At 34.8% G+C, this 11,646-nt stretch overlaps 1 protein-coding gene across 2 annotated transcripts; it reads right to left on the reverse strand.

Annotated features, from left to right (window-relative positions):
• Positions 1-274: 274 nt before the first annotated feature.
• Positions 275-9,802, reverse strand: LOC125246342 (amyloid beta precursor like protein 2-like). Of its 2 annotated transcripts, none has more exons than XM_048157311.1 (7): positions 9,666-9,802; positions 9,414-9,581; positions 9,256-9,279; positions 9,078-9,145; positions 8,094-8,159; positions 5,012-5,155; positions 275-3,231 (listed from the first exon to the last, which is right to left on the reverse strand). In XM_048157311.1, exons 1-7 carry the CDS (start codon positions 9,730-9,732, stop codon positions 3,133-3,135), a joined length of 636 nt encoding a protein of 211 aa, XP_048013268.1. In that variant the 5' UTR covers positions 9,733-9,802; the 3' UTR covers positions 275-3,132. The 2 variants fall into 2 exon arrangements, with proteins under 2 accessions (XP_048013268.1, XP_048013266.1); XM_048157309.1 differs by having other exon boundaries at positions 275-3,234.
• Positions 9,803-11,646: the final 1,844 nt, after the last annotated feature.

Raw genomic sequence — 11,646 nt, forward strand, 5'->3', positions numbered from 1 at the left:
TCAGCAAAGTGAAAGTATGTAATATGAACCAATGTTTACACTGTACCCTGTACATTGTTGTCGCTTTACTAGCTACAGCATAGCAAGTGGCAACATGTTTTGCAACCCAAGAAACAAGCCTGACCTTTTTGTTTTTATGGTGAACGTAAGGTAGATTACAACAAAATGACTGACATTGGTTTCATTTCTTTTGTTAATAATGACCAGAAGCGTGCTGACAGGATGATGCTGTTAACAATAACTCCTATTCCAAAAGTCAAAATCCACAGTCAAATTATGTGGGTCATTTATAATTTTATTGTCATTTTAATGCAAGTACAACAAGCCAGATCAGTTCACAGGTTGCTTGCTCTTACAATACATGTCAATTAAAAATACAACACATTATTTGGCCTTCCAATCATATCCAGAACATGTCTTTGGTGAAATTCAGAATGATTCCAGATCAGCTTATTTCATTGCATTGGTTTCAGTAGCTTAAATGACGAATTCTGTGAAGTTCCTTAAAGCACCAATTCGCCAAATTCCATCTTATAGTAACCAATTATTTTACATTATTAAGCTGCATCTTCAATACATGCTAGAAATTTGAAAGATAAAACTGGGGTGTATAGGATGTTCAACACATTAGATCTAGACTATATGCGTTTCCATCTTAACCTTCACTGTATTGATTCTTCAGTAATGAATTCAGCAAGACAAGGAAAGATTTTGAAGTACTGATGAATGGACACAAATGAATCTGGATACAGTTGTGCTCTCAGTTAATTAGTTTTCAAGCATGATGTTGATCAGACCCGTTCAGTGTTTACAGTCCAAATCTATATAGCAAATGACCCAAACTCCAATTAATATTGACTTAAATAAAAATACATATAATTACATCCAAAACACAGCATTGAAAAAGGCAATAATGCAGCAGTTAAAACATCCGTAACTTTGTTTACATTTCTATTGGTTCAGGATAAGAGAGGGAGGAGTCATCTCAACAAGAGAAGACACATATAAATGTAAAATCATTGTCCTAAATCTGCCTGATGCTGGTACAAAATCTTATATAAGAGTCCTAAATTAGGGCATCAAACCACAATGTTAGCTGATCACAATTCATAAATACACCTCAGAGCGATCAAGACAGCAGGCTATCCACGATCCGTTTTAAGTGCCGTGAGCATCTGGTGCCATGTGTTGAATTAAGTTAATTCTAATCTGGAGAGATTTATGAACCATTATGCTTCTGATAATGCCTTAAAAATAAGTAGTACAGCTTCCGTTCAATCAAATATTCCAGAGCTGTGAGGAAGTTGAGGGTAAATGAGCATTTTTGTGGTTTGGTTTCGCTTCAGGTGTGTTCAAATGTGACAAAGGAAGACAAAAAAGGCAATGCAATCAAATACAAACGATCATGTCATTATGTTTGGTGCATCTTGACTCAGAAAATAACTCTAAAATAAATATGAGCTACAATTTCACAGGACGGAGTTTGGTTTGGTTTATAGAAACGTGTAGTTTTGGACTGAAGAAACGAAAAACATAAACATACTGGGCCCACATTTTGGTTTCACTTCTGTTGATATGTCACGTAATAAACACATGATGATTCCGTATTCTTCTCAAAAATGTGTTTGTTCTACTAATAAAAAGATTTAGAGCAAGACATGTCCTTTCTACAACAGGCTAACAGTAAATTGTTGTGTTAACATTATTTGTGTCACAGGCACAGACACCAAAAAATTTGATTTAAAATTTCAATCATGTACTAGAACAGAAATGCAATAGACAGATAACTCTATAACCCTCTAATTTTAAAAACAAACAAACTTGATTTTCAGGCCTTAGTGACACATGTAGAAACTTAAACCAGTTTTGGTGTCAGTCAAAGTTGTTTACCACCTTTCACAGGTGACGATGTACTAGTTTCAGTCACACAACACAAAACCCTCGACAGTTAAATCAACTACTGTATGAAAACGGAGCGATTAGCTAAGCTAACTAACCTACGCTCTAACCGCTGTGGCGTGTCAGGAGGGAACGGTGAATGGAGCCTATGTCTACCGAAGATACATTCAGTCAGGAGTTACTGTGTCATTTTCTTGTGCTGGTTTATTCAACAGTCCGTTTTCATTCAGCCATGTTAGGAAATGTTTCGTTCTCTGTGTGAGCAGCACAAGATCATCTTTATGTCCACACGTTGCGTCGATACAAATTAATGATAGAAACGTCTATTCGAGTTACGTCTTTAGTTATGTACACGTCATTGTTGCACTGTGATATTTTCATTTTTATCAAAAAGCAAGAAACAGGACCAACACAAGTACGTTATAGCATCATACACCAAATTTTGCATGCTTTTCTTTACGCGTATGGACTTCAGATTACTTAGAATTGACTTTTAAAGAAGCAATACCAGAAAAATATTCTAAGCTTTCGGGTAGTATTATTCAATGAACGTTCGTGGTACATTTAAAACACTGATTCAGTTTCTTACGGTGTGATTGAGACTAATAATCTACCAGAATGTTTGATGGTTTAGTTATATGTGAATACAAACCTTGTTCCTTTTATATCTGAAGTCTTATTAAAACAAAATGAGTCTAGCAGTTTATATCCTAAAATGACTTTAAGAGGGCCAAAATGTCTCGAATTCCCTCCCGGGTTTCTGTAGTGAACTCAAAAATATATTATTTCATTCATATCACAGTTTCACCATGAAATAAACTCTGCTTTGAAAATAGAAACGACAAAACAAACCATTCATGTTGAACACGGTTTAGCTTCTTTGAAACATGTAATTCATTCGGAAAGAATGTGTGACACTATTCCAAGATTTTAAAACCGCCGATCATGCTCGGCACGGCCACACCCTCATGAATGAAAGCAAAAACCGGGGGATAAAGGAGCTCTCGGTGGACTGCGGATTCTCTTATTAGTGTTCTCTCTCCCTGATGAGAGAGTAGTATGCAAACGTTTTACTACAAACTCCCTATTTACGTGCCGGGTTTGTTGTACATTTTGAACATCGGTCATATAGACATACATACAGTACAAGGGAGAGGGGGTTGCCGTGAAAACCCCAATCGAAAAACGGGAGGCGAGAGGGGAGGGCATGGCCTTGAGACTGCAGAGCCCTCCTCAGTTCATTTGCTCGAAGAATTTGTAAGTGGGGTTTTCATAGCCGTGATTCTGCATCTTATTGAGCTGTCTTTCCTCGGGGGTCAGCATGGGGTCGACCTGCTGGGAAAGAGACGGAGACAGATAGGGAAAGAATCGCTTAAAAAGGAGCATAAGTGAATTTAAATGGGAAAAATTAATGAACGGAAAGATTTTATTAAAGTTGGCCAGCAGGCTTACTATTATGTGAAAACATTTCAAAATGTAACATTACTATATATTACAGAATTACTATATATATGTATAGAAACATATACAGTATGTTGCAAACTGTATGTATTTCTACTAATACACAAACAGCATCATTATCCATTGCATACATGCTTGATTGTGTCAAATATATGTGCATAATACCATCATTATAATATCATATAATATAAATATAATTATCTTCCAAGTGTGTATAATGACCCACCATCTAAACTGATCCTTGATTGCCATCAACTGATTTTTGATCAAAAAAATAAATAAATTGAAAAGTCACTTATCTCTTTATACAGTATCTAATGATTGAGACTTTAAATCTCACAAATAATACTATTTCTCATAATTGCAATTTTGTAATTATAACTGCAGCTGTAGATTACAAAATGCAACTTTTTTTATTTTTAATTTTATTTTCAAAATTATCTTTTTTTTTTTTACTGTTCTGAAGCAGAAATAGCAGAAATAATTTTAACTTAAATCATTATTTTTTGTCTACTGAAATATTAAATTGTGAAAAAATTACTGGGGAAAAAAGTCTCTGACATCATATACTATATACTTCATATAGGCCTGTATTCATCTTTTATAAGTTTCACATAAAACCTACATTAATTATAAGAATATGTATTATTATTATATAATAATATATGTAATATATTTAGCAGAATATTTAACTTTTTAGTACAGATTAAATATTAAATTCTGCTTCATGTTTTAACTTTTACTGTTATCCTTTTTTCCAGTCAAATTAAAATATCAGAATGCAAAATGACTAGATATGCAAAACAGAGAGCAGCAGGAAGCTGCTTCGGAGGTTTGGTTGTTACTTCCTCATGTTCTGTGGAAATCCATAGTCAAATCCATAGCTGTATTACTTAAAGGGATAGTTCACCCAAAAATGAAATTTATCCCATGATTCAATCACCCTCAAGCCATCCTAGGTGTACATGACTATCTTCTTTCAGACGAACACAATCTTACAATCTTATAACAAAAGAGTTATATTTAAAAATATCCTGGCTCTTCCAAGCATTAGAATTGTAGTAAATGGAGCTCACGATTTTGAAGCCCAAAAAAGTTCATCCATCCATCATAAAAGTAATCCATACGACTCCAGGGGGTTAATAAAGGACTTTGGAAGCGAAGCAATGGGTTTTTGTTAGAAAAATATCCATATTTAAAACTTTATAAACTAAATCCTCAGCGTTTTCATCAATACATCATGCACTGGGTCAGGGGTTACTCTTTCATCGTAAATCGATGCGTACGACCGTTTGCCGGAAGCTAGTTAGTATAGTTTATTAAGTTTTAAATATGGATATTTTTCTTACAAAAACCCATAGATTCACTTCAGAAGGCCTTTATTAACTCCCTCTAGCCATTCACTACCATAATAAAGCTTGGAAGGGCAAGAATATTTTTTAATATACCTCCGATTGTGTTTGTCTGAAAGTCATATACACCTAGGATGGCTTGAGGGTGAGTAAATCATAGGATAATTTTCATTTTTGGGTGAACTATCCCTTTAAATGGGTCATGATATATTTACATGAGGCTGTCACATTAAAAACCACAAACTCAGCCTGAAGCCATAGTGACGTCAAGGTTTGACCCCTGTCAGCTGAAGTCTCACCTCTACTATGCCATGGCTGATGGTTCCATATGGCTTACGGCGGACTAGCAACAAGCTGATGACCATCACCATAGCGATGGCCACGGCAACCACCAACAGCCCCACCATTGCCCCGCGGTTAAATGTCTCCAAAACGTCCGGCTGCTGTGGTAGAAAAAACATGAGGAAAAGAGTTTCACATTCAGCAGCATTGTATACAGTATACAAGGAACATATTAGCACCTGAGGGGGCAAAACTGTATTTGTATAAAATGGAAATCCATCCTACTTAATCATCAACTGCTCTATTGTTCTTTTATGCCTGGCAGAAATTAATAAGCATATACTGTAGTAACATTTAGATAAAGGTCGGGTAGGCAATTTTGTAGAGGCTAGCAATAGCAAGCTACTGTAGCTAGAATGAGACGGTCTAGTGACAGTTTCTGTATTTGGGTGCGTTGTGAAATTAAGTGTTGTCAAATTGATGAAGATATTTTCTTAATTTGCTGGTGTTTTTTCTATTTGCATGTGTTTTCTTCAGTTGCAGCGCATTGAGCTCTCTCGGCCACTGTAGTTAAAACTTAATTTTGGAAAAATACTTTGTATTAAAAATCTTTATATTAAAGTATTAGTTCACTTTCTAAATGTAAAATTTCCTGATAATTTACTGACCCCCATGTCATCCAAGATGTTCATGTCTTTCTTTCTTCAGTCGAAAAGAAATTAAGGTTTTTGATGAAAACATTCCAGGATTTTTCTCCTTATAGTGAACTTCAACGGAGCCCAAACAGTTGAAGGTCAAAATTACAGTTTTATTGCAGCTTCAAAACGTTCTACACGATCCCAGACGAGGAATAAGGGTCTTATCTAGTGAAACCATCGCTCATTTTCTAAAAAAAAAAAAAACTTGAACTAGCTCTCTTCTTCTTCTCTATTAGAATTCCAGCAGTGTAGACACAGCTAAATGTATTACTGCCCTCCACAGGTCAAAGTTTGAACTAATTGTTATATACTTGCACTAGCATATTGTATATGCAGTGTTGGGTACGTTACTTTAAAAAAGTAATTAGTTATAGTTACTAGTTACTTCTCACAAATAGTAACGGAGTTAGTAACTGAGTTACATCATCATAAAAGTAACTAATTACCAGGGAAAGTAACTATTGTGTTACTTTAAAACAATTAAAATATGTCAAATAACTTGAATGCCCCCATTATTAAATATAAGTCTAAGAATAAATAATTCTTGATCCGACTCATGACTCATGATCTTGCTCTTGCTTATGACATTTCTCTGCACTGTCATTAAAGAAAATGTAGTTTCACATATATGTTTGAATAGTCCTATGTTATGTTTTAAATTCATTTACTTGATTATGAAAACTGAACACCATGAGTAAGATTCATCATAAGATGCGCAATATATCGGGAGACATGGAGTGGGTCAGACATGATTTTGACCACTTCATTAAGTTTTGTTTTGTAGAAAGCCTTTCTTTAAAGTGAATTTCGTTTTGTAAAAATTGTATCTTAATTTTAATCAATGTTTCATCAACCAATTGCCTGGATTTAATAAATAAGAAGCAAATATAGCAGGCAACATAATCATGGATGCGCAGGCGTGATCACTGGCGCGTGAACTGGAGTGCGACTTATAGGCTAAATGAACCGAAACTCAGCGTATAGGCTGCTTGCCTCGCAGACATGAGAAATATATCTATAGAAAGCTTGAAATATCTACTTTAAAACGAAATAATTAAAAACGAAAAGAGTCTACTCTAATTATGTAATCCGAATGAAATGTGCATTTTCTCTCTAGGCGTGTCCAGTATATGCGGAGATGATGAGAGTCAGCAATGTCAACTTCATCTTTGCAGCCGACACTGATTCAGAAAACATTACTTTATTAATAAACAATTAAAATGTCTCCTTGCTGTTTTTTGTCATATTCATAATCATTACTTTATGGCAAGCGTTAGGCCTATGCATGCTCTTGAGTGCATAGCCTATATTACACAAACACTCATTAGTTTATTCTCTCCAGTATTTAAGAAATTAAATTAATATAAATGTGATTAGTCAACTAATGGCTTAAATGAACAACTACTAGTCGACTAGAAAAACTTATTTCACATATTTTCGATCCAGCATGTCACATGTTCATCGCAGTAGATAGGACCTTCGAACCAGAAAGACACAGCTTACATTTGACTAAAGGGTTTTTGTCTTTATGCTCAACTAAAGTGAAATAATGAGCATATTTCGACTTTGAGAACTCGTCTTGCTCTCGCCATGACATTACAGTATTAGTTACTGTCAAAAGTAACTGCGTTACAGTAACGCGTTACTGCCCAACACTGTGTATATGACAATTTAGTTTGACCTGTGGAGGGCAGTAATACACTTGTCTACACTGCTGGAATTCTAATAGAGAAGAAGAAGAGAGCTAGTTCAAGATGAGCATTTATGGTTAAAACCAAAAATAATTTTTAATTTTTTTGTAGAAAATGAGCGATGGTTTCTTTAGATAAGACCCTTATTTCTCGTCTGTGATCACTGTAAACTGTAATTTTGACCTTCAACAGTTTGGGCTCCTTTGAAATGCACTATATGGAGAAATATCCTGGAATGTTTTCATCAAAAACCTTAATTTCTTTTCAACTGAAGAAAGAAAGACATGAACATCTTGGATGACATAGGGGGTGAATAAATTATCAGGAAATTTTAATTTGAAAGTGAACTAATCCTTTAACTGTCTTTCTGTTAATGCAATACAGTGAATGACAACCGTCTGTGGTCTCCCAGTGACTTACATTACTTGCAGTTTAGTAATAATTAAGTGATTAATTTACACACGTCTTCATATCCAAAAGCATTATTTGCATTATTTGTGTCTTACATTTCATAATGTGTTCAACCAGTATAAAAAAAGGTGTTAATGTTACTCTATTCTTTAAGTGTCTAAGTATTGCCTTTGCATTTACGCCTACTGAACATAAAAGTAGAATGAGAAAAGGTTTGTACAGTAATTTTCCAGGAGCTAAAAGAAGAAAACTAAACATTAGACAAATGAATTAAAAAATAAAAGTCTTTAGATGCTCACCAGCTCATCTCTCTGGATTCCTGGAGACTTGTAGACCACCTGCTTCAGCTCTACAGAGGTGTTGATCTGAGGAACACAGCAACACTGAGTTAATCGTGTGGGATAGAAAAAACATTTTCTACTTCACTTCTACTTAAGCTTGGCATTATTAAGGAGAAATTTAAAAATCTATGTCAGAGAGCATTTGTTATTAGAGAAATATCATCTGTGAAGTTTTTGATCATTCAAACTCAATCAAACTTCAGATGGTGACATCCAGTGGTCAGGTTGGAAAAATGCAGAAATCCCATACTGTCTTGTTTAGAATAGCATACTAACATACTACTCTAACATTTACTCCAGTACATAGTGCATAGTGTGCAAATTTTCTCTTTTAATATAATACTTTAAATTTGACAAAATGTGCATTTAACAACACTGTGATATATATATATATATATATATATATATATATATATATTAACAATGAAATAGTATTATTACAGTTATAATATAAGTATTATTATATTATAATGACATATATATATATATATATATATATATTTAACAATGAAATAGTATTATTACAGTTATAATATAATATAAGTATTATTATATTATAATGACATTTATATATATATATATATATATATATAAAATCAAATTTTAGGCTAAACTGTGTAGCCTACAAAAAAAACTTAGAGCTTTTTAAATTGCAATCATATTTTTTTTATCAGAAAAAACATTTCCCCCCTTAAATTATGCGGTCCTAGCTGACATGTAACATAGTGAGGTCATGTGACAACAATGCAGCATTGCATTGTTTTAAATGTGGAACAAGTAGGTAGTAGGTAAAATATAGTGTATACTGAGCAGTATTCAGGAAATACTAAGGTAGAATTACATTCCAAACATAAGTAAGAAAGCACTTGCTGACCAATACTGTACACAATATACAATATAAATGTGATATTTTGTGTCTCTTAGAACAGATTTTGTCCTAACCTTCTCCTCGTATTCATAAGTTGGTCCTCTCTCAGAGGTGGTGTAGTCATACTCATCTACTGATGACACTGTGGACAGACAGGAGAGAGACCTTACTTCATATACACTATAAATATATGACTAAAACCAAATTATTATAATAAATTACAGATAGTGTGATCAGAGCTTTAGGATTTACCTTTCTTATCGTTAGGCTGGGGGTCTACATTGCCCAAAAATAAAGAGAAAGGATGGTTAGTATTTTCAGATTGTTAGCATTTACATCACTTTTTGTGTTAAGCTCCATTCCCGTCTTCATAATGCATGTTTTGTGGACAGTATGTGTGCATGTTGTACCGATGCGTGGTGGGTAGGGGCGGTTCTGGAAAGCTCTGTCCTCTTCCTCCTCATCGTCTCGCTCTTCCGCGCTCTCGGCAGGAAGCAGCTCCTCTGTGGTGCGCGTCTCAGAAAAGGAAGTGGTCATGAGTTCGCTGATGTCCCCCCTCTCTGTTCTCACTAACTCCTCTGCACAGACAGACAGATTGAGTGAATCATTTTGAGAACTATTAGACTTTGAGGCAACAAAGGATTCACAAAAACACTTCTTACGGATTTCGTCGTGAAGTTTCTCAGCTAGGCCGGGGACCTTATAGAGCAGAGCCAGGCTTTGGTTCATCCTCTCTTCGATCACATGCAGGTGTGTGTACACCTTCAAACACAGAAATGAAATTGCTTTTCATTCATTTTGGTGTCATCTGACAAGATCAAGCAATAAATCAGATGTCTACAAAGAGGAACAAGACATATAGACAATTTGGCAGCACAGTTACATCATTGCACTTGGGTGCGCACTCTGGTGGCTGAAAAACAGTGTAGCAAGAGGTGGAAAATGGGCGAGATCAATGGAATAAAGAAAAAAAAAAATTGGGTAGCATTTTATTTTAAAGGTGCCCTCGAATCAAAAATTGAATTTATCTTGGCATAGTTGAATAACAAGAGTTCAGTACATGGAAAAGACATACATTGAGTTTCAAACTCCATTGCTTCCTCCTTCTTATGTAAATCTCATTTGTTTAAAAGACTTCCGGAAAACAGGCGAATCTCAACATAACACTGACTGTTACGTAACAGTCGGGATCATTAATATGTATGCCCCCAATATTTGCATATGCCAGCCCATATTCAAGGCATTAGACAAGGGCAGCCAGTATTAACATCTGGATCTGTGCACAGCTGAATCAACAGACTAGGTAAGCAAGCAAGAACAACAGCGAAAAATGGCAGATGGAGCGATAATAACTGACATGATCCATGATATTTTTAGTGATATTTGTAAATTGTCTTTCTAAATTTTTGTTAGCATGTTGCTAATGTACTGTTAATGTACAGGGAGCGAGAGATTTAAAGGGGCCGCGCTCTGAATCGGTGCATAGTTAATGATGCCCCAAAATAGGCAGTTAAAAAAATTAATTAAAAAAATCAATGGGGTATTTTGAGCTGAAACTTCACAGACACATTCAGGGGACACCTTAGACTTATATTACATCTTGTGAAAGAACGTTTTATGGCACCTTTAAGGTGACTTATTACACGTTACTGCATGTACTTACTATGTAATAACAGTAAATTGTGCATAATTACAGGTAACTAACGCTAAACCAAACCCTAACCATAACTGTAACTCTATAATAAGCACATGTAGTTAATTAATACTACTCAATACTTATAAAATAAAGTGTAACCATGTTTTGTTGTGTCAGAATCGGAATGCAAAAAATGATGGTCTTCATTTTTATAGAATAACCATCTTCGAAGACACCATTTAAAGCTAAACGCAGACTGATGAAACCTGCAATGATTACCCATACTATCAAGGCATGAATTTGATGTAAACAATAGATCTACATAATATTCACATATTTAGTTCATAGAAGGCATAATGTATTAGCCCTACAGTTACAGCATGAACTATTTAAACCTATAACATTTAACATAGATAACATTTAAAGGGTTATTTCACCCAAATGAAAATTCTGTCATTAATTATTCACCCTCATGTCGTTCCAAACCCGTAAGACCTTCGTTCATCTTCAGAACACAAATTCAGATATTTATTGATGAAATCTGAGAGATTTCTGTCCCTCCATTGACTGCCTTTGCAACTTGATCTTTGATGCTTCAAAAAGTTAATTGATCAGAGAACATAAACAGATGCTCAACCGCACTTGAATGACGCACGAGAACAAACCTCCTCCAGAAACTCAAACATGCGGTGTAACCAATGAGGTTCATTCTCATGTGTCATTCAAGTTCGGCTGAGTATCTGTTTATGTTCTCTGATCAATGTTTATATGTGAGTACATCTGTTAATCATACTGTATAAAGCGATCGAGATTAGTTTTCCGATCTCTTTATGAACTTTTTATAGCATCAAAGATCAAGTTGCAAAGGCAATCTATGGAGGGACAGAAATCTCTCAGATTTTATCAAAAATATCTTAATTTGTGTTCCGAAGATGACAGGTTTGGAACGACAGGAGGGTGAGTAATTAACAACAGAATTTTCATTTTAAGAGGACTTAACCCTTTAA

Source organism: Megalobrama amblycephala, linkage group LG14 (genome assembly GCF_018812025.1).
Source record: "Megalobrama amblycephala isolate DHTTF-2021 linkage group LG14, ASM1881202v1, whole genome shotgun sequence".
Lineage (NCBI taxonomy): Eukaryota > Metazoa > Chordata > Actinopteri > Cypriniformes > Xenocyprididae > Megalobrama > Megalobrama amblycephala.

What these genes read in the sequence shown, in the direction of transcription:
- LOC125246342 (XM_048157309.1), bottom strand. Translation starts at nt 9,732, where the DNA reads ATGAACCAAAGCCTGGCTCTGCTCTATAAGGTCCCCGGCCTAGCTGAG. An exon ending in CCCCTACCCACCACGCATCG is followed by an intron (nt 9,280 to 9,413) that starts GTACAACATGCA and finishes TGGGCAATGTAG; the next exon opens with ACCCCCAGCCTAACGATAAG. An exon ending in TCAGCCATGGCATAGTAGAG is followed by an intron (nt 3,235 to 5,011) that starts GTGAGACTTCAG and finishes TCTCTTTCCCAG; the next exon opens with CAGGTCGACCCCATGCTGAC.